This window comes from Leucoraja erinacea, chromosome 19, assembly GCF_028641065.1.
Source record: "Leucoraja erinacea ecotype New England chromosome 19, Leri_hhj_1, whole genome shotgun sequence".
In the NCBI taxonomy this organism is placed as follows: Eukaryota; Metazoa; Chordata; class Chondrichthyes; order Rajiformes; family Rajidae; genus Leucoraja; species Leucoraja erinaceus.
The window spans coordinates 12763146-12785739 of record NC_073395.1 but is presented as its reverse complement, the minus strand read 5'-3'; the positions used below and the strand labels follow the sequence as shown (position 1 = coordinate 12785739).

The 22594-nt window shown below is 45.6% G+C and overlaps 1 protein-coding gene across 5 annotated transcripts in view; it reads left to right on the top strand.

Annotated features, from left to right (window-relative positions):
* dennd5b (DENN/MADD domain containing 5B) overlaps positions 1 to 22594 on the top strand; it is a 164939-nt gene that overhangs the window by 123481 nt on the left and 18864 nt on the right. For 4 of the 5 annotated variants that reach the window (XM_055650326.1, XM_055650327.1, XM_055650325.1 and 1 more), the window contains 8 exons: positions 649 to 880; positions 3803 to 3953; positions 5060 to 5153; positions 9992 to 10123; positions 13119 to 13271; positions 15195 to 15273; positions 18100 to 18181; positions 20843 to 20971. In XM_055650326.1, the coding sequence (XP_055506301.1) occupies positions 649 to 880; positions 3803 to 3953; positions 5060 to 5153; positions 9992 to 10123; positions 13119 to 13271; positions 15195 to 15273; positions 18100 to 18181; positions 20843 to 20971 (1052 nt within the window). Of the gene's footprint in view, positions 1 to 648; positions 881 to 3802; positions 3954 to 5059; positions 5154 to 7962; positions 8077 to 9991; positions 10124 to 13118; positions 13272 to 15194; positions 15274 to 18099; positions 18182 to 20842; positions 20972 to 22594 lie in introns of all 5 variants that reach the window. The other variant, XM_055650329.1, reaches the window with a different exon arrangement.

Below are 22594 nucleotides of genomic sequence, written 5' to 3'. Positions count from 1 at the left end.
AGGAAGGACAAGTTAGCAAAGTCAAGTCAAGTCAAGTTTATTTGTCACATACACATACGAGATGTGCAGTGAAATGAAAAGTAGCAATGCTCGCGGACTATGTGCAAAAAGACAAACAACCAACAAACTATAAACACAATCATAACCACACATATTCTTTTACATAATAAATAATGGAAGAAAGAACGTTCAGTAGAGTTAGTCCCTGGTGGGATAGGCGTTTACAGTCCGAATGGCCTCTGGGAAGAAACTGCTTCTCAACCTCTCCGTTCTCACCGCATGGCAACGGAGGCGTTTGCCTGACCGTAGCAGCTGGAACAGTCCGTTGCATGGGTGGAAGGGGTCTCTCATGATATTGTTGGCTCTGGAGTTGCACCTCCTGATGTACAGTTCCTGCAGGGGGGGCGAGTGAAGTTCCCATAGTGCGTTCGGCGAACGCACTACTCTCTGCAGAGCCTTCTTGTCCTGGGCAGAGCAATTCCCAGGTGTAACTTGACCCCAATTCACACCTTGAACATTTTCATTACACCTGGAGCACGGACCAGATCATGTTGGTCAATAATTGTCAAGATTTGACGAATGACATCTAATTTGCTTTGCATTATATATAACTTCAAAAATTGTGTTTTTTTTTCCTTTTTATTCTAGGCTTCATTTCTCTCGGACCAGCCAGAGCCCTACCTTCCTTTCCTCTCACACTTCATAGAGACACAGATGTTTGCAACTTTCATCGACAATAAGATTGTGTCACTGTGGGAGGAGAAGGATCCTTTGCTCAGGGTGTTTGATTCGCGCATCGAGAAAATGAAGATCTACAATGTCCGCGTCCCCACAATACGCACCTCAAACTATCAGAAGTGTACCATCTTGAAAGAAGCAGGTGAGTGCCTTTACCCTCTCGGCTCAGGATCTGTGCAGGATCAGTTTTTTCCCACCATGTATACTGTCATTGTTTCTTTTTTTTTTCATAATCCGTCTCAAAGTAATAGTTTGGCTCATGAAACCGAAGTCCGAAGGTGTAGTCCCGTTCATCTGACCTGTTGGCCTTGGAGAAGGTCTATGGTTTGCTCCAGTTTTCCTCAGCAGGAACCTGTGAACACTGTGCACTGGTTTATTACAACCACAAACCAGCCCCACTGTAAAGCACCTGAGTTTTCAGCAGGAGAATGCTCCTGTTAGTTGGTGAGGAGGAATTTCTGTCGCCGGAGGGTGGTGAATCTGTGGAATTCCGTGGAATAGTAGACAAAGATGAGAAAAGTGAAGGCGCAGAAACAGGCCCAGCGATAGAACTGCTGTCTAACAGCGCCGGAGTCCGGCTGCGGTCCGATCCTGACTACTGGTGCATGTCTGTTTGGACTCTGCACATTCTCCCTGTGATCTGCTTGGGTTTTCCACAGGTGTTCCAGTTTCCTCCCGCACTCCAAAGACATGCAGGTACAGGTTCGAAGGTTAATTGGTTTGGTATAATTGTCAATTGTCCCTAGTGTGTGTAGGATAATGTAAGTATGCGGGGATGGATCGCTGGTTGAAGCGGACTCGGTGGGCCAAAGGGCCTGTTTCCGCACTGTATCTCTAAACTCAAAGAAACTAAACTAAATTGCTGCAGTGACTCGTAGTTCCAAACATTGGTTCATTACACTGACTGGTGAAGCTTTTAATTTACTCTTCTACTTGTAGTTACATTTCTGGTTTGGGTTTCGTTTCTGATCAACAGGGTTCTGTTCTCTTTGCTATGCGTTTGATGTTCCTCCAATTAAGATGACCCCAGGCATGTTTATAAAGGAAGGTTTTGATGCCAAGTGCTTGTTTTTATTCCCAGACAGTTGGCTTGCTCGAAGGTACTGCTCCTTTGATATAGAAGCACCAGAGCCTCATGTGCTCTGTCTAGAAGGCCGGAATGATGGCGATGAACGTAATAAGCTTATTACTGACTTTGATCACTGCTAATTCCTTGCGTAAATCACAGCCTTGTTTAACAACACCGATAGCAAACACCACATCCGGAATTATGTGCACCAAATCTTGTCTCTACGTGTGTTTACCTCACTTCCGTTGATCTGATGAAAATCTGCTATGAGAAAATCATTGGCAAACTAGAAGGTCTGAGTTGCAAATCTTTTCTTGTGCTTGTGTTTGATGGTCCCTGCTAGGGACCACGGTGGCAATTGGTTTCAGTTAAGAAGAATTTTCTATAGGTTTCCTGTTCTTACTCACTCTGTGCTGAACCCTTGTTGGGCATTGGATGCAGTTGGACCTCTGCTTGAGAGGAAGGTCCACACATAGAACCAATAGTTGGAGATGTTTTTATTTTATTGTTCAGTCTATTGTCATGTGTACAGAGGAACAGTGAAGAGCTTCTGTTGCGTGCTAACCAGTCAACTGAAAGACAATACATGATTTCAGTTGAGCCATTCTCAGTGTACAGGTACATGATAAGGGAATAACGTTTAGTGCAAGGTAACGCCAGCGAAGTCCGATCAAAGATAGTCCGAGTGTCACCAATGTGGTAGGTAGCAATTCCGGTCTGCTCTCTCGTTGTGGTCGGATGGTTCAGTTGTCTGATAACAGCTGGGAAGAAATTGTCCCTGAATCTGGAGTTGTGTGTTTTCACACTTCTACACCTTTTGCTGGGAAGGGGGAGAAGAGGGAGCAGCCAGGATGCGACTCGTCCTTGATTATGCTGGTAGCCTTGCCAAAGCAGGGTGAAATTCTTATTGGATGAAATAAATAATTTCAATATAGTCTGAGGGACTACTTTTGTGTTTTTCTTATGAAGTTCATAAGGGTCATACAGCACAATGGCCCTTCAGCCCAACTCATCCATGCTGACCAAGATCAGCTTTTGAGTCCATCCAAACTTGTTTCCTTGAATGTGCTTGAATAAGTTATCAGGGATGAGTTACGATTCTTCAGCCTCCCACATTACAAGAAACATCCATTAAACTCAAATTTAAAAGTCTTCTCACAATTAAGAAGAATCTGCACAAGCATTTGAATTGCCACGGCATAGAAGGCTGTAGACAAGAGGTGGGTCTACGGGACTAGTGCGGAGAAGTAGAATGGTCAGCACAGACAGAGTGGGCCGAATGGCCAGTTTCTGTGCTGTACGGCTTGATATGACTGTAGCTGACATACATTAGCCCAGAGAGGCAATAAGAGAAAGCACAAGCCTCTTCTCAAAGTGTGCAGGAAGGAACTGCAGATGCTGGTTTACAGTGAAGAAGAACACAAAATACTGGAGTAACTCAGCGGGTCAGACAATATCTCTGGAGAAAAGGAATAGATGACGTTTTGGGTTGAGACCCTTCATCTGAAGAAGGGTCACAACCGAAAGATCACCTATTCCTTCTCTCCAGAAAATAGAGGGAAGTTCTGCTTAACTTTTAGCTGTGACAGTCTGGCAGTCTCTCTCCCCACCTCTCACCTCACCTCTCACCTAACCCCATTCTCCAAAAGTCTATTACAGCTTTGTGCTCTATATTGAAAACAGGATGTGCTAGAAATGCCCAGTGGGTTCAGCAGCATCCGTGGGATCAGTGACACTGTGTCATCTTCACCAGATACTGTTTCTGGTCGATCTGATCGATTAACTCTGTTTTGCACCTCACGAGTGCTACCTGATCCACGGCGTATTTGCAGTGTGATTTCCTTTTCAGCTTTGGATTTCCAACATTTGCCATTGTTTGCTTTTTGCAACGTTACGATCACTCTAATTGGTATTTAATCTCCCACCTGCACATTTGATTTTGCTCGCCTCAGTCATGTGGACTAATTTGCTGCTGTTCTTGACTGTGCCGCCCAGCCCAAGCCATTGAGCAGCGACTGGTGAAGATCGACCACACTGCCATCCATCCACACCTGCTGGACATGAAGATTGGACAGGGGAAGTATGAGCAGGGCTTCTTCCCCAAGCTGCAGGCAGATGTACTGGCAACAGGACCAACCAACAACAAGTGAGTACATCACCTTAGTATCTTATCTTCCCTAAGTTCAGTGTGACTTGCGTGCACTCCTCCCTTCTTTTGCTTAGTTTAGTTTAAGGTCGTAAGTAATAGGAGTAGAATTGGGCCATTTGGCCCATCAAGCCCACTCTGCCATCCCCTCCTAACCCCAAGTTTAGTGTATTATTGTCATGTGTACTGAGGTACAGTGAAAGGTTTTTGTTTGCATGCTGTCCCATCAGTGTTGTAGTTTTGATTTTTTTTAAAGTTTTAGAGACACAGCGCAGAAACAGGCCCTTCGGCCCACCATGTCCGTGCCGACCAGCGACCCCCATTCACTGGCACTATCCTACACACACTAGGGACAATTTACAATTTTTCCAAAGCCGATTAAACAATAAACCTGCACGTCTTTTGAATGGGGGAGGAAACCAGAGCACCTGGAGAAAACCCACGTGGTCACAGGGAGAACGTACAAATTCCATTCAGTACAACACCTGTAGTCAGGATTGAACCCGGGTCTTTGACGCTGCAAGGCAGCAGGTCTACCACTGTGCCACCGTGAGGTTCTTCAATAGAGAGATAGTCAAACCTGCAACATGGTGGTGGTTTTCCCATCTGCTTCCAATCCAATCCATTTTGTTGTCTCTTATGAGATAATGACAATAAATTGAATACAATACAATACAATACAATACAATGCTTCCTGCCCCTCTCCTTCTTGGTGAGAGAGATCATAGATTTGGGAGTTAGTGTCGGAGTAACTTTGGTGAGTAACTGCCCAACATTTTTTTTGGGGTGGTATACCCTGCAGACCGTGCACTGTTGGTGGAAGGAACGAATGTTTAGTGTGGTGGGGTGGATGGGGTACCAGTTATATGGGTTGCTTTGCCTGGGATGGTGCCGGAGTTCTTGACATTTGCTGGAGCCGCACTCATCCAGGCAAGTGGAGAGTGGTCCATCAAGCTCGTGATTCGTTCCACTTGTATGGAGGAAAGGCTATCATATCAATTGCGGCTGATGTTTTCAGTGTGAAAAGATCTGAGCCGATGCTCTTCTTGGTTGACGCTGTTACCCAAGCATTAAAACTGTCTCTTCATCTGTCCCAACACCCGCAGCCGATGGGCGAACCGAGGCGCCACAGCGCAGCGAAGGAAGGATCGTCTACGGCAACATTCGGAGCACCTGGCACTGGACAACGACCTGAAAGAGGTACAGGGGCCATCCCAAGTCCTCTACCCATAACCGTTTACAACCTGCGCCTACCACCAACCATGGTCACTTTGACTGTTCCATTCATAAAACCCTCCATCTTTCTCGCTGTCTGATAGTTATAACTGTTGCCATTCAAGATAAATTAAGAACATAAGAAAAAAAAGCAATAGTGGGCCATTCAGCCATTCTCTACAATCATGGCTATCATGGAAGAATAAAGGATGACCCGGCTTAGGGAGAACCAGCGGGAGGGAGGAGGAGGAGGGGAGAAAAAAGGAAGACCTGGCACGGGATACTGGGACTACGCCCTTTATGTAGCGAATCTTTGCGTACCTTGGGTAGCAAAACAAAGAATATCACTGTGACTTGTCACATGTGGCAATAAAGTGTTCATTCATTCATACCTCATTGCCATTCTCTTACCACTAACCCAGAACCCTTAATTGCCTTGATATTTAAAAAGCTATCCATCCATCTTGGTCTTGTGTATACGCAACAAATGAGCCTACACTGCCCTCTTGAGTAGGAAATTCCGATGAATCACAGTCTTCTATGTGAGCCTCTTCCTTCTATACTCAAGGATAAAGAGGTTACATTGCTATATATATCACAAAAATCTGGACCATTGATGAAAAGGCACCAGTTCAGACCCTACCCCAACAGATTCGACTTCAAGCGGAAGTTATTAAGTAAAACTGTGGAATTAAAAAAGCATGGAGCAGATGGATTGTTGTAAAAACCTGTCTGGCTCTCTATCTTCCTTCCGAGAAGGAAAGCTACAGTCTTTACCCACTCAAACAGCTATGTTACTCCAGCCCCACTAACGTGATTCATTCTTAACTGGCTCCTTAGTTCTGGGACACTTCGGAATGGACAACAAATGCTGGAATGAAGAAATAAATCAAATAAAACACAATTCACGATAAACCCATTTAGGACAGTATCATTCAGATTAATCTTCAGGTACGACCTGCACAACTGATTAACCTTCTTGAAGATGGTGTCCAGAAATGAATGCATTGCTCTGGCTGTGTTTGTGCAATCCATATGAACGCAGTACAATTTATGTTACCTGTTTACTTTCATACCTTTCACCTCTGGCCTTTTTCCAACCATCAGCCTTTCAAAACCCCACCTTGCCTGTGTTCACCTATGACCTGCCACACCTTGTCCTGCCCCTCCTCTCTTCCAGCTTTAACCCCGCTCCCCCCTTCTCTCTTCCAACTTAATTTCACCCCCCCCCCCCCCCCATCTACAATCAGCTTAGTTTAATTTTGTTTAGAGATACAGCGCGGAAACAGGCCCTTCGGCCCACAGAGTATGCACTGACCAGCGATCCCCGTACACTAACACTACCCTACACACACTAGGAACAATTTTACTTTTATACCAAGCCAATTAACCTTCAAACCTGTACGCTTTTAAAGTGTGAGAGTAAACCTAAGATTTCAGAGGAAACCCACACAGGTCACGGGGAGAACATACAAACTCTGTACAGACAAGTACCGTCAGTCAGGATCGAACCCGGGTCTCTGGCACTGTAAGGCAGCAACTCTACCGCTGCGCCACTGGGCCGCCCTGTCTGTAGAAAGGTCCCGAACTGAAACGTCACCAAATCTTGTTCTCCAGGGTTGTTCTCCCGCTGAGTTACTCCAGCACTTTGTGACCTATTTTCAGAGTTAATTCCGGGACCAGGTGAATGGCAGATCAGCCGCTGGTAATCACTTCACCGCTGAGTGCATCAACATATTCACACGCCCGCATCCTGCAGAGTGTAGGAGACACTGGTCGCTACAGTCTGGATAAGTCTGCAGTTCAGAAAGCAATCGATCATTGGGTGTTGAGGGTTATGGGGAGAAGGCAGGAAAATGGGATTATAAGGCAGAGATCAACCATGATTGGATGGCGGAGTAGACTTAATGGGCCGAATGGCCTAATTCTGCTCCTATAACGTGTGAACTTGTGATGGGACTTATCTCAGGAGCTGTCTCCATCCCTCAGCACAACATCTTTCTTTTTTCCCTCTGTGTGATTAAACCTTTCCATGACGCTGGTTGTTGGGTTGGAGAAATAATTTCATCAGTGACTGTTAATGGGTTGGTTCTGTGATTAGCAAATTGCGAAATGACTTTAAATGGCCCCATTCAATTCTCAGTGGTCATGAGCTTCACACTACGATGCTAATTGACCTCATTAGTATTAGATTAAGGACATATTCAGGTTTACATTAATGGAGCATGCCTCAACAGGTTGGTGAGGTTCGGGCTGGGCAGTTCACCCGAGCAGAGACTGGGCTCCTGTTCCTCATAGTCCTGTACAAATGCATCCCATAATTGCTAGTTTCTCCACTCTACTCTTGATGTTACTCTTTAGATTTCAGAGATAGACAATAGATACAGTGTGGAAACAGGCTCTCGGCCCGCAGGGTACGCTGCCAACCAGCCTACAAACCTGTACGTCTTTGGAGTGTGGGAGGAAACCGGAGCACCCGGAGAAAACCCACGCGATTACAGTGAGAAGTACAATCTCCGACAGGCGTACATTACACCCTTAGTCAGGATCAAACCCGGGTCTCTGGCGCTGTAAGGCAGCAATTCCACCGCTAAGCTGGTCCCCACAGTAACTTTCAGCAGAATAAGTCCATGTTGCTCAGAGACTTTGATTGTTTGTTGTTCTCGACGAGTTCTCTTTTGTTTTTTTTTTTTTTGTTGTTGCTCCTCTCTCACGTTTTGTGTTTTCCTTTCTCCTGCGCTCTCTCGCTTTGCGATCGGTTCCCCTCTGGGCCCTCGCCACCGCTCGCCTTTAGCCAGTGGAGGGGCACCTCTTCCTCCACCACAACTCCATGGCCTTCTGGGAATGGGACCAGGGTTCGCCCCTCGCCGTACGACCTCCCAAAAAATCCTCCTCCGAGTGCTCGCTGGTACGTTGCGCTCGGACGCTGTGTGATGCTCTAATCCTTCACAGCTTTTGTTTACACGGTCAGTCTGCTTAGCTCACTGAAATAGGGCTTGCACCACAGAACTAAAGTGAAAGTGTTCTCCAACTCTTCCAGATAGGGTAGAAACCTCCCTTAACATTTCTCCAAAGCCCTCCGTACTTTTTCAGAATGTGTTTTTCTTCACCGAAGTGAAGGGTGGAAACTCTCTTTCTTGCACTCTAGGCCCAGTATCCATAGTAACATTATGAATGGAAGTAGATTGTGAACCTACATCATGGTTGATCTGCAGTTAACCCGACTCCATGGTATCTTCATACCCCTTGATCTGTCGAAGTATCGTAAATCTATCGATCTCAGCCTTGATAGGTACATTCTGCTTCAGCCAGCACGCAGTTTATGGGAAGCAAATCCCAAGTTACCACCAAATGAATGGAAAACTCTTCCCGACTCCACTCTTGAGTTGGTTCGCTCTAACTTTAAGATGACAGTGCCCCGTTCACACTGTGATTCCTTTGTAAAAAGAAAAGTTTTCTCTGCATCTGTCAAACCCTTTCACCATTTTCAATGTCCCAGTCCCCTCTCTTTAGGTAAAACAAGACGTTTGTGTAGATTTAGTTTAGCTTAGGTGAGAGATGCAGCATGGAAACAGTCCCTTCGGCCCACCGAGTCCATGCTGACCATTGACGACCAGTTCACACAAGTTCGACACAATCTCACTTTCTCATCCACTCCGCCAACACAAAGTTCCTTTTAACCCCGCTCGCCATATTGAAGTGCTTTTTTTTTCCAAATTTGCACCAGTTATCACCGATATCTGGGTTTTTGCGAGATAATCACTTGGAGCTGGTGTGAAACTGCCCAACATTTTGTGTAGGAAATGACGAGTCCCCTGGCCAAACCATGACTAATGCGATATATCTCAAGTGGAAGGAAAGAGCGAGTAACATTTGAGGAACAAGGAAGAAAGGTTGGGATGAGCATTAGGGATTACAGTATCCATGAAATAGGAACAATAGCATTGTCATTGGGAAGTAGGTGAGATGGAAAGTAGCAGCGAATAAAAAAATAACCCAACAGTTGTCAACCCCATGTGCATGACAACATGTGTGGGAAGGAACTACAGATGCTGGTTTAAACCGAAGATAGACACAAAAAGCTGGAGTATGTCAGCGGGTCAGACAGCATTTCCTGAGAGAAGGAATAGTAACGTTTCAGGTCTAGACCCTGTCTGAAGGTCACGACCCAAAATGTCACCTATTCCTTTTCTCCAGAGATGTTACCTGACCCATTGAGTTACACCAGCATTTTGTGTCTATCTCCAGGAGCATGACATACCCACATCAGAAACCTCCCTGTGTATGGGACTAGTAAATGGATCAACTGGTAATTTGCACCACTAACTACATGTAAAATAGTTATTGTATTAAAAATTCTGAGAGATAGAGATAGGATAGACAGTCATAACCATTTTTTCCCCAGGATGGAAAATTCAAATACTAGAGGGCATAGGTTTAAGGTGAGAGATGAAAAGTTTAAAGGAGATGAGCGGGGCGAGCTTTGTACACAGTGAGGGGTAGCTACCTGGAACATGCTGGTGGGGGGTGATGGTTGAAGCAGATACAATAGTGGCATTTAAAAGACTTTTCGATAGGCATATGGATATGCAGGGAATGGAGGGATATGGGTTATGTGCAGGTAGATAAATGATGGTCTTGGCATCATGTTCAGCACAGACAGTGTGGGCCGAAGGGCCTGGTCTTGTGTTGTACTGTTCTATATTCTAACTACACTGGCCTCCCCAAATGTGTTTGCATCCCGCCACTCTGAGTGCCATTTCACAGAGGTCCATCAGATGCTTGGGAAAGGTGGCCCTAAATGTATGTGCCCTGATTTACAGAAATACATGCAAGAGGCCCGGAGCTTAGGAAAAAGCTTACGGCAACCGAAACTCTCCGACCTATCCCCCGCTGTCATTGCACAAACTAACTGGAAGTTCGTGGAAGGACTGCTCAAAGAATGTCGCATTAAGGTAACCAGCTTGCAATGATTTTTCCTACTTGGACACGGATCAAAGTGGTTTAGTGTAGTATAGAGATACAGCACGGAAACAGGCCCTTCGACGCACCGAGTCTGTGCTGACCAGCGATCTCCGTTACACTAGGACACACTACACACACTGGGGACAATTTACTATACTTATTGAAGCCGAAGTCCAAAGCAAGCGCTGTCTGCGGAGGACGCTCAGCATCGCCAAGGACTGCTCTCACCCCAACCATGGACTGTTTACCCTCCTACGATCCGGGAGGCGCTACAGGTCTCTCCGTTGCCGAACCAGCAGGTCGAGGAACAGCTTCTTTCCGGCGGCTGTCACTCTACTCAACAACGTACCTCGGTGACTGCCAATCACCACCCCCCCCCCCGGACACTTATTATTATTTATTCAAATCGTTTGCTATGTCACTCTTCCAGGGAGATGCTAAATGCATTTCGTTGTCTCTGTACTGTACACTGACAATGACAATTAAAATTGAATTGAATTGAATTGATTACCCTACAAACCTGTGTAAGAAGGAACTGCAGATGTTGGTTTAAACCAAGGATAGACACAAAAAGCTGGAGTATCTCAGCAGGACAGGCAGCATCTCTGGAGAGAAGGAATGGGAGACGTTTCGGGTCGAGACCCTTCTTCATACCCTGGCATTTTGAGTTGAAACATCACCCGTTCCTTCTCTCCAGAGATGCCGCCTGTCCCACTGAGTTACTCCAGCTTTGTGTGTCTGCCCTACAAACTTGTACGTCTTTCGAGTGTGGGAGGAAAGCGGAGCACCCAGGGAAAACCCACACGGTCACGGGGAGAATGTACAAACAATGTACAGACAGCACCCGTAGTCAGGATCGTACTTGGCCTCTAGCGCTGTAAGGCAGCAATTCTGAAGCGCCACCATGCTGCCCCATAGGAGAATGTGATATATCCATATAACAATCACAGCACGGAAACAGGCCATCTCGGCCCTACAAGTCCATGCCGAACATTTACTCTCACCTAGTCCCATCTACCTGCACTCAGACCATAACCCTCCATTCCTTTCCCGTCCATATACCTATCCAATTTATTTTTAAATGATAAAAATGAACCTGCCTCCACCACTTCCACTGGAAGCTCATTCCACATGGCTACCACTCTCTGAGTAGAGAGGTTCCCCCTCATGTTGCCCCTAAACTTTTGTCCCTTGATTCAAAAAATCATGTCCTCTTGTTTGAATCATCTCTCAATGGGAAAAGCTTATCCACATCAACTCTGTCTATCCCCTCTCATAATTTGAAAGATCTCTATCAAGTCCCCCCTTAACCTTCTGCGCTCCAAAGAATAAAGACCTATCTTGTTCAACCTTTCTCTGTAACTTAGGCAACATTCTAGTAAATCTCCTCTGTACTCTCTCTATTTTGTTGACATCTTTCCTATAATTTGGCGACCATACTCCAGAATTGGTCTCACCAATGCCTTGCACAATTTTAACATTACATCCCAACTTCTATACTCAATGCTTCTGATTTATAAAGGCCAGCACACCAAAAGCTTTATTTACCACCCTATCTACATGAGATTCCATCTCCAGGGAACTATGCACAGTTATTCCTAGATCCTTCTGTTCAACTGCATTCCTCAATTCGCTACCATTTACCATGTATGTCCTATTTTGATTTGTCCTGCCAAGATGTAGCACCTCACACTTATCAGCATTAAACTCCATCTGCCATCTTTCAGCCCACTCTTCAAAATGGCCTAAATCTCTCTCTAGACTTTGAAAATCTACTTATCCACAACACCACCTATCTTAGTATCATCTGTATACTTACTAATCCAATTTACCACACCATCATCCACATCATTGATGTATATGACATCAATCAGGGAATAGTTTCCTTGCCCTCTGATTAACTGGGTTGTTGTCTTCAACTGATGTCAAAGCTCTTAGGGAGCTGGGGACTTAATCAGTTTGCCTGTGGTCCCTGCCGGGAACTCTGTTCACTGAGACCTGGGAGGTTTTTAGTGCTGCACTGGAGGTTAAACCAAGGTTATGAGACCCCATTTGGAGATGGCCAACAACTAACATATTTGGATTTGGATTTATGGGGCAAAAAGTACCTTCAGCTGAGGGAATGTGATGGCTGGAGATTGACAACAGGAATGGGGAGCAGATGGTCAGAATAATTTAGTTTAGAGATACATGACGGAAATAGGCCCCTTCAGCCCACTGAGTCCACACCGACCAGCGATCCCCGCACATTAACACTACACTACACACACTAGTGACAATTTATATTTATACCAAGCCAATTAACCTACAAATCTGCACGTCTTTCGAGTGTGGGAGGAAACCAAAGATCTCGGAGAAAACCCACACGGTCACGGGGAGAACGTGCAAACTCCGTACAGACAGCACCCGTAGCCGGGATCGAGTTGAATAGGAAATGGGGTACAAAGGGTGATGTGTGTCACCAGCTGTATCCTCCCGCAACTGTACTGAATGCCAATATTTCACTGAATGGTGAGAACCTGGGTAATGTGAAGGAGTAGGATGATTTAGATAACAATGTACAGAAGTGGCTAAAATCCTGAGGACCTCATGGGCTCCTGAATATAATCAATGATAACGTAGATATAAATTAGGCCCTTCGACCCACCGAGTCCATGCCGATTCGCTGCTCATGCTAGTTCTATGTTATCCCACTTTCTCATCCACTCCCTACACACAAAGGGGCAATTTACAGTGGCCAATTAACCTGCAAACCCTGGTTGTCTTTGGGATGCGGGTGGAAACCGGAGCACCTGGAGGAAACCCACTTAGTCACATGGAGAACATGCAAACTCCACATGGGCAGCAACCAAGGTCACGATCGAGCCCGGGTCTGTGGCGCTGTGAGGGAGCGGCTGCACCAGCGTGTGCGTTATGTAATTGACCGTAGTTGTTTTGGGAAGGTGACTGGATGGTTTGAATTCATTGGCGAATGCTCCGTTGCAGACCAAGCGAATGCTGGTGGAAAAGATGGGTCACGAGGCAGTGGAACTGGGGCACGGAGAGGCCAACATCACTGGCCTGGAGGAGAACACATTGATAGCGAGCTTGTGTGACCTGCTGGAGAGAATCTGGAGTCATGGGCTGCTCATCAAACAGGTACGTTCTTCAAAGGGGGCTCTGCCTCTGCACAGATTACACTGCCCCATGCAAGACCATCTGAGTGTAGACCCAGCACTGTCCATGGGGAACCGCTACTGCCCTACTGCAAATCTCTTCGCTTAAAGTCATAGAGTTATGAAGCGTGGAACTTGGAGCTTCGGCCCAACTTGCCCACGCTGGCCAACATGCCCCATCTACACTAGTCCCATCGGCATGCGTTTGGCCCATTTCCCTCTAAACCTCTACCCATATACCCATCTAAATGTTTCTTAAACATTGCGATAATACCTGCCTCAGCTATAATAATAATAATAATAAATGTTATTTATGGGCGCCTTTCAAGAGTCTCAAGGACACCTTACAAAAATTTAGCAAGTAGAGGAAAAACATGTAAGCGGAATGAAATAAATAGTAGAGACATGACTAGTACACAAAGTAAAGACAGAATTCAATTCAAAACACAGTATGAGGCAATTAATGCACAGATGAAAAGGGAGGGGGACGTGGGGCTAAGGATAGGCAGAGGTGAAGAGATGGGTCTTGAGGCGGGACTGGAAGATGGTGAGGGACACGGAATTGCGGATCAGTTGGGGGAGGAAGTTCCAGAGCCTGGGAGCTGCCCTGGAGAAGGCTCTGTCCCCAAAACTGCGGAGGTTGGACTTGTGGATGGAGAGGAGACCGCTGATGTGGATCTGAGGGACCGTGAGGGTTGGTAGGGGGAGAGGAGGTCAGTGAGATATGGGGGGGGCCAGATGGTGAAGGGCTTTGTAGGTGAGTACCAGGATTTTGTAGGTGATCCGGTGGGAGATGGGAAGCCAGTGAAGTTGGTTGAGGACTGGAGTGATGTGATGCCAGGATTTGGTGTGGGTGATGAGTTGGGCGGCTGCGTTCTGGACCAGTTGGAGTCGGTTGATGTAGGTGGAGCTGATGCCAAGGAGAAGTGAGTTGCAGTAGTCCAGTCGGGAGGAGATGAAGGCATGGATGAGTCTTTCAGCAGCGGGAGGTGTGAGAGAGGGTTTGAGTTTGGCGATGTTGCGGAGACGAAAGAAGGAGGTTTTAACGATATGGCATGGCGGATGTGAGGCTCAAGGGAGAGGGTGGAATCAAAGATCACGCCAAGGTTGCGGGCCTGGGGAGATGGGGAGACAGTGGTGCCGTCGATGGTGAGAGTGGGGTTATTGATTTTGCTGAGTGTGGATTTGGAGCCTATGAGGAGGAATTCTGTTTTATCGCTGTTGAGTTTGAGGAAGCTATCTCCTCCAGCAGCTCATTCCATACACCCACCACCCTTTGTGCAAAATAAAGGGTGAACTTTGAAGCAGTTTCCCTCTTCCTATGACAATTCTTCCACTCGACACTAAACATTATAGTTTTTGTTGCTCTTCTGTTCCTGCCCCATACCTAAACACATTACCAGAGGCACTTCGTCAGCACCTGCATTATATACTGCCAGCCTTCCCCCATACCTCTTAGTCCTCTTGCAAGGTCTTTAGTCATCACTATAGATTTTAGAGATGCAGTGTGGAAACAGGCCCTCCAGCCCACCAAGTTTGCGTCGACCAGCAATCACACTAGCACTATCCTACATACTAGGGACGATGTTATCATTTTTTACAGAAGGCAATTAACCTACAAACCACTATGTCTTTGGCATGTGGGAGCAAGCCAGGGCACCCGGAGCAAACCCACGCAGCCACAGGGAGAACGTGCATACTCCGTACAGACAGTACCAGTAGTCGGGATCGAACTCAGGCCTCTGAGCTGTGAGGCAGCAACTCTACTGCTACACCACTGTGCCATCCCTAACCTGAAACGTGACCTGAAACTTCCACGCACGCCTATTGCTTCCACGGACGCTGCTTGACCTGCTGAACGTTGTTTTGTTTGTTCAGAGCTTGTTCTTTTGTATTATCAACTCAGGGGAAGTCTGCACTCTGGTCCCACCTGGTACACTATCAGGAGTGTGAGGAGAAGCGGGAAGCTATTCTGGACATCCCAGGTGAGCAGGTCTCTGTCTGTAAGATGCGGCTGGTGCTTAACAATATCTAGTGAAAGGGGGGGAGGGGACAATAACCAAAGGAGATGGTACCAGGGAGAGGACAATCCTAGATTAAACCTCACAGCAATGCTTGGCAGCAACAAGCAAAGCCAGGGTGTGCTGGCAGCCAGCATTGAGCAGAGATGGTGAAGCAATTTGCCTCTGATTAAATTGCTGAAGCATCGCTCTTAGAAAGCTGCGCAATTCTGGCTCCCACGGGACAAAGAGGATATTGCTGCTTTAGAACGGACACAAAAGGGACACGATGATTGAGGAGCTGGAGAGATGAGAAGCAATTATATAGATGCTTTGAAAAAAACAGCGATATCATTCCCGTTTTTAGTAGCCTCACCGATGAGATGACACAGCCACGTCCATTTGTGTTTTCATTTTGCACAGTCCAGTCAATCCAAAGAAGCAGAGGGGAAATTCAAATGATCAGCGGAAAGATGATTTCAGAGAATGGATTGCCAGGCTATGGAATGGGTAACCCCAGGGGGGCAGCCAGTATTGATTCATTCAAATGCAAATTGGAAGTTCGGAAAAATACGTTTTGGATGCGATGTATGAATAATTAAAGGGTTGACATCTGGCGAATGTGGCCTCTTTATGAGAAACATAGAAACTTAGAAAATAGGTGCAGGAGTAGGCCATTCGGCCCTTCGAGCCTGCACCACCATTCAATATGATCATGGCTGATCATCCAACTCGGTATCCTGTACCTGCCTTCTCTCCATACCCCCTGATCCCTTTAGCCACAAGGACCACATCTAACTCCCTCTTAAATATAGCCAATGAACTGGCCTCAACTACCTTCTGTGGCAGAGAATTCCAGAGATTCACCACTCTCTGTGTGAAAAATGTTTTCCTCATCTCGGTCCTAGAAGATTTCCCCCTTATCCTTAAACTGTGATCCCTTGTTCTGGACTTCCCCAACATTGGGAACAATCTTCCTGCATCTAGCCAGTCTAACCCCTTAAGAATTTTGTAAGTTTCTTTAAGATCCCCCCTCAATCTTCTAAATTCTAGCGAGTACAAGCTGAGTCTATCCAGTCTTTCATCATATGAAAGTCCTGACATCCCAGGAATCAGTCTGGAGAACCTTCTCTTTACTCCCTTGAACATGGGGCTTGCAACGCACTGGTGCTTCCTCATCCCTTGTCTGAGGGTGGAGTGGGACTGATGTTTAGTGATCGACCGACACAGTCCATCAGTCAAGTTGCTTCATGCACAGCCCGACACAACACTGCGGCCACCCCACTCCATTGCCCAGAGAACGTTGGCCTGGGCTTCAAACCCCAAAATCATGGCACCACGTTGCTGTTGGCAGTGGAATACATCCTGGAGGCTTCATCACAGGGCCTCCTCCCCTCGACTGCCCTCTCCAGCCCAGGTGCGGAGTCCTCAATTCCTGGAGACCCGGGAACAATCCTGGAACGTTGACAACCTAAAGCTGAAACTGTCCCCATCCCGGTCACTCCCCTTTCTCCCAGCTCCTATCGACTTGAAGATACAGAAGCTTGAAAGCGTGCACTACCAGATTCAGGAACACCCTCTTCCCCTCTGTTATCGGGCTTCAGACCAGTCCATCCGGAAGCTAGGGAATAGTCAGATTCAGCTCCACCTCACGGTGGACATTGGACTTTGTCTCTGGAACTGTTGTGCTGTAATGATGAGAACTATATTCTGCACTCTGCATCTTTCCCTTCACTCTACCTATTGTCCTTGAGTTTGGCTAGCTTGTATTTATGTAGTGTTATCTGATGATCGTAAGTGATAGGAGTAGAATGAGGCCATTCGGCCCATCAAGTCTGCTTCGCCATTCAAACGTGGCTGATCCATCTCTTCCTCCTAACCCCATTCTCCTGCCGTCTCCCCATAACCTCGACACCTGTACTAATCAAAAATCTACCTATCTGCCTTGAATATATCCACTGACTTTGCCTCCACAGCCATCTGTGGCAAAGAATTCCACAGATTCACCACCCTTTGACTAACGAAATTCCTCCTCATCTCCTTCCCCCCAAAAAAATGTTTAATATGAGGTTAGTCCTAGACTCTCCCACTAGTGAAAGTATCCTCTCCACATCCACATCCACTCTATCCAAGTCTTTCACTATTCTGTACATTTCAATGAGGCCCCCCCTCATTCTTCTACAATCCAGTGAATATGAGCCCAGTGCCATCAAACGCTCATCATATGTTAACCTACTCATTCCTGGGATCACCCTTGTAAACCTCCTCAGGACCCTCTGCAGAGCCAGCACATCCTTCCTCAGATATTTTTTCACACAGGTGGTGAATCTCTGGAACACAGAGGGTATTCCAATATTTAAGAGGGAGTTAGACCCTTGTGGCTAAGGGGATCATATGGAGAGAAGGCAGCATTACATCCCTGTCATTTGAATGGCGGTGCATAAGAGCCGAATGGCTACTCTCGAAACAATATCCCAAATGCAGGCTAGGCATTGAGTTTACATCCCTGTTTTTGCATTGCTTCTCGAAATAAATGCTTTCTCTACTAATTTACTAACCTCCTCTGGACCCTCTCCAGATTATAGCATGCAAAACAAAGCTTTTCACTGTACCTCGGTACATGTGTCAATAATGTACCTAAATTTAAATTTCAATCTCCCTCTTAATTCTCTATGGCTGTTTGCTAAAGTCTTTATTGCAATATACCAGGAAGCAATTTATCTGACAAATTCTGTACAATTGGTGATGTCTCTCACTGTGTCTGGTCTCTCATCACCTCGCTTCCTTCTGCTTTTCCCACTGTTCCCACAGTTGGAATTGGACCGGAACGGCGGAAGTCGGAGTCGGGACTGATCTTGCCATCCCTCAAGGTTTCCCTCATCCATGACATGAGGTACCGTGTAACTGTGGGTCTACACACTAAGATAATGCATTTTATCATTTTGTGTGTTTGTGTGTACAGACAAACATATATGCAAACGTGCCCACACACAGACATGTATGCACCAGAAATAATTTAATAACTATGTTGGAATTGTAAGTTCATTAGTTGTACAAGCAGAATTAGGCCATTCGGCTCATCGCCGACTACACTATTTAATCATGGTTGATCTACCTTTTCCCTCAATCCCATTCCCCTGGCTTCTCCCTATAACCCCTGACATCCTTACTATCAATCTCCTCCTTAAAAATATCCATTGACTTGACATCCACAGCCTTCTGAGGCAATGAATTCCACAGATTAACCACCCTCTGACTAAAGAAATTCCTGTCTGAAGAAGGGTTTCGGCCCGAAACGTTGCCTATTTCCTTCGCTCCATAGATGCTGCCTCACCTGCTGAGTTTCTCCAGCACTTCTGTCTACCTTCAATTTTCCAGCATTTGCAATTCCTTCTTAAACAAATTCCTCATCTCCTTTCTAAAGGTACGTCCTTTAATTCTGAGGCTACGGCCTCTGGTCCTAGACTGTCCCACTCGTGGAAACATCCTTTCCACATCCACTCTATCCAGGCCTTTCACAATTCGGTAAGTTTCAAAGTAAAACTGTAACTTGGCATATTTTTATGTTCTGATCAGTAACTGTGTTCAGTAAAGAAGAATGAAACAGAGGGCACAGCACTGGAAACGCCTCTTTGGCATTAGACTGAATTGTTGTCCCTACTCCTCGCGAATACTTCACAACCCTACATGACATCAATATGATGAATCATTTTATTCCCTTCGCACTTGTATACGTATCCAGTTTCCTCTTAAATCTATCCATGATATTCCCTCAATCATTCTGCGACACTAGTTTCCAGATTCCCTGAGGAAGGGATTTTCTCCAGAATTTATCACTAATAGTTTCCAATCATGATCTATACTCCCCTCCACCTGAAAACACACCTACGCCTGACTCAGCAAACCATTTGGCAATTATTTTGAAACCTCCTCTCCAGAGGGAAGGGTCCTAGCCTGATCAATCTTCCTGATAATTATATCATCTTCATTCCAGTCATCATGCTTGCAATTCCGTTTGCTGTTTTCTGCTATTTATTTTTGTGCTTTTCCTTCATGAGGCAGTGCCTCAAGGAAGTCTGCAACAAACATTCAGAATCTGCTCTTCCCCCACCCAACCTTCCCCAGATGTTGCTAGTTGTCACTTGTATTGCCTTTGATATCAACTGTTTGTTTTATTTTACACTGCTAGACCATTGTAAAGAGACAGCCTGCAACATAAAGACCAAGCTGATTGTTATTAATACGGCTCGATTCAAATGGACAGTGGTCATTAAACCCCAAAAGCCTTTGCTAATAATCGGCACACAGACAATTTCATGTCAATAATTCAACTTGTGCTACTTCGCCATCTGTTAATGAAGGAAAGATTTGCATTTATATAGAATCTCTCCTGTCATCAGCGTGCTCCAAGGTGAATTACAATCGGGGGAAGTACTTGCACACAGAAAGGCACTAATGTTTCAGTGCGGTTATTCGAGGATAAATATTGACAAGAGAGCTGCCCCGTTCACCCTTGAGTAGCGCTTGGGGATCTTTGTATCTGCCTGAGAGGACAGATTTACCATTTAAAGCTCTGTCTAGAAAACAGCACGTCTGACAACACTGGAGGTCCAGACAACAAAACCTGGGCGGGATTCGAACCCGCCATATTACAGTGGCCTCAATAATGTTTGGGGCAAAGACCCATAATTTATTTATTTGCCTCTGTACTCCACAATTTGGGATTTGAAATAGAAAAAAAATCACATGTGCACTTTGTCAGATTTTATTAACTGCCATTTTTATGCAAGGTAGACAAAAGTGCTGGAGAAACTCAGCGGGTGCAGCAGCATCTATGGAGCCAAGGAAATAGGCAATGTTTCGGGCCGAAACCCTTCTTCAGTCTGAAGAGGGGTTTTGGCCCGAAACGTTGCTGGAGAACGTTCAACCAAAGTGCTGGAGAAACCCGCTGAGTTTCTCCAGCTACCTTTGATTTTCCAGCATCTGCAGTTCATTCTTAAGCCATTTTTATACATTTTGGTTTCACCATGTAGAAATTACAGCTGTGTTTATACATAGTCCCCTCATTTCAGGGCACCCTAATGTTTGGGACATATGGCTTCACAGGTGTTTGTAATTGCTCAGGTGTGTTTAATTGCCTCCTTAATGCAGGTATAAGAGAGCTCTCAGCACCTAGTCTTTCCTCCAGTCTTCCCGTCACCTTTGGAAACTTTTATTGCTGTTTATCAACATGAGGACCAAAGTTATGCCAATGAAAGTCAAAGAAGCCATTATAAGACTGAGAAACATGAATAAAACTGTTAGAGTCATGGGCCAAACCTTAGGCTTGCCAAGATGCAAACCACTGGCTAGCCGCATGATGTGGCTGTAAAATGTATAAGAATGGCCTTTATTAAAATCTGACAATGTGCACTTGAACTACATGTGATTCTATTACAAATCTCAAATTGTGGAGTATAGAGGACCCCCCCCCCGTAACACCCCCAATAGTTGTAAATGAGGCAGGAGGCAGAAATAATGTATTTACAAATGCTGATATGACGTGATCTTTCAGACATGTCCAGCAAATGAGTGAGATTAAAACAGACGTGGGTCGAGCCCGGGCGTGGATACGGCTCTCTCTGGAAAAAAAGGTGCTCTCCCAACAGCTTAAGCAACTGATGTTCAACCAAAGTCTTATCAAGTAAGTTTTATTTAAATAATTTTTTTACTTGAATTTCACCACAATTTGCATACATACTATGATAACAGACAGTGACAGTCAAGGCATAATTGTGCAACAGTATGTAAGCGACCCTCAAAGCCTTTACCCTTACCCACCTTCAACCCACCCGAATCAGGTCGGAACCAAACGGGGACAAACAACACTCACATACGTACACATCCACACAAACATGGTAAGATAAACAAGACAAAAAGTACTAAAGAGAAAAAAAAAGCAAAATAAGGGGTCACTAATAACAGTAAATAAGTAAGTAATTAAATAAATAAGTGGGGGGAGGGGGGGGGGGGGGTAGGGGGTTAAGGGGAGAGCCAGCTGCAGTAGAGCAGAACAATGGTGGAGAGCACTCAGTCCTCTTCTGAGTCCGGGGACAAGTTTTAAGGGATTGATTTCAATGAAACTTGTTGGCCTCCCAGCACAGTGGGATGTCCGAAGCTAGACACAAAATGCTGGAGTAACTCAGTGGGTCAGGCAGCATCTCTGCAGAAAAAATGATGGGTGACGTATCGGATCGGGACCTTTCTTCACCCGACCCAAATCGTCACGCATCCTTTTTCTTCAGAGATGCTGCCTGACATGCTGCATTAATCCAGCACTTTCCTTCAATACCTTCAATATAAACCAGCATCTGCAGTTCCTTTGTACACAGTGAGATGTTCATTAGGGAATGGTCCCTGATACCTGTATCACCCCAGGGGGGCCACATGAGTAGCAAGGGTGTTTTGTTTAAAGATAGCTGCAAACTAGTTTGACACTAGTTACGACACTAGTTTTGTTTAGAGTTACAGCACAGAAACAGGCGCTTCAGCCCACTGAGTCCGCGCCGACTAGCGATCCCTGTTGCACTAGCACTAACCTACACACTAGGGGCAATTTACAATCATTACCAAAACCAATTGACCTACAAACCTGAACATCTTTGGAGTGTGAGAGGAAACCGGAGCATCCGGGGAAAACCCACACTGTCACGGGGAGAACGTACAGACTCCGTACAGACAACACCCATAGTTAGGATAGAACCCGGGTCTCTGGCGCTGTAAATCGGCAACTCTACTGCTGCACCATTGTGCCGTCCTATTGAATGTATAGATGCTGTGAATGTCTGAAGAGTTTTTGCTGAGGTTTTGTTTTGTATGTATGTTTTATTCTGAATATGGTTTATTTTGGGGGGAAAAAGATGTAGAATTCTATAAAAGTCATGTGAGACATGGGGTTTTATTACACCAAAGGCGTGAATTTCTTTAGTTCCTTTCCCGTTCTTTGGTAATCTCACTTTATAGTCCCTGGAGTACTTTTTGAACTGTAGTCACACGTAATCTATGGAAATGAAGCAACAGACCAAGATACAAGATACAAGATACAAGATACATTTAATTGTCATTTGGACCCCTTGAGGTCCAAACGAAATGCCGTTTCTGCAGCCATACATTACAAACAAATAGACCCAAGACACAACAACACAACATAATTTACATAAACATCCATCACATCATTGTGATGGAAGGCCAAAAACACTTATACCAGCTGCTATAATTAGCAATGGAGAAATAATTAGGTTCTTGTTTTGGTGACGTTCATTAGAGG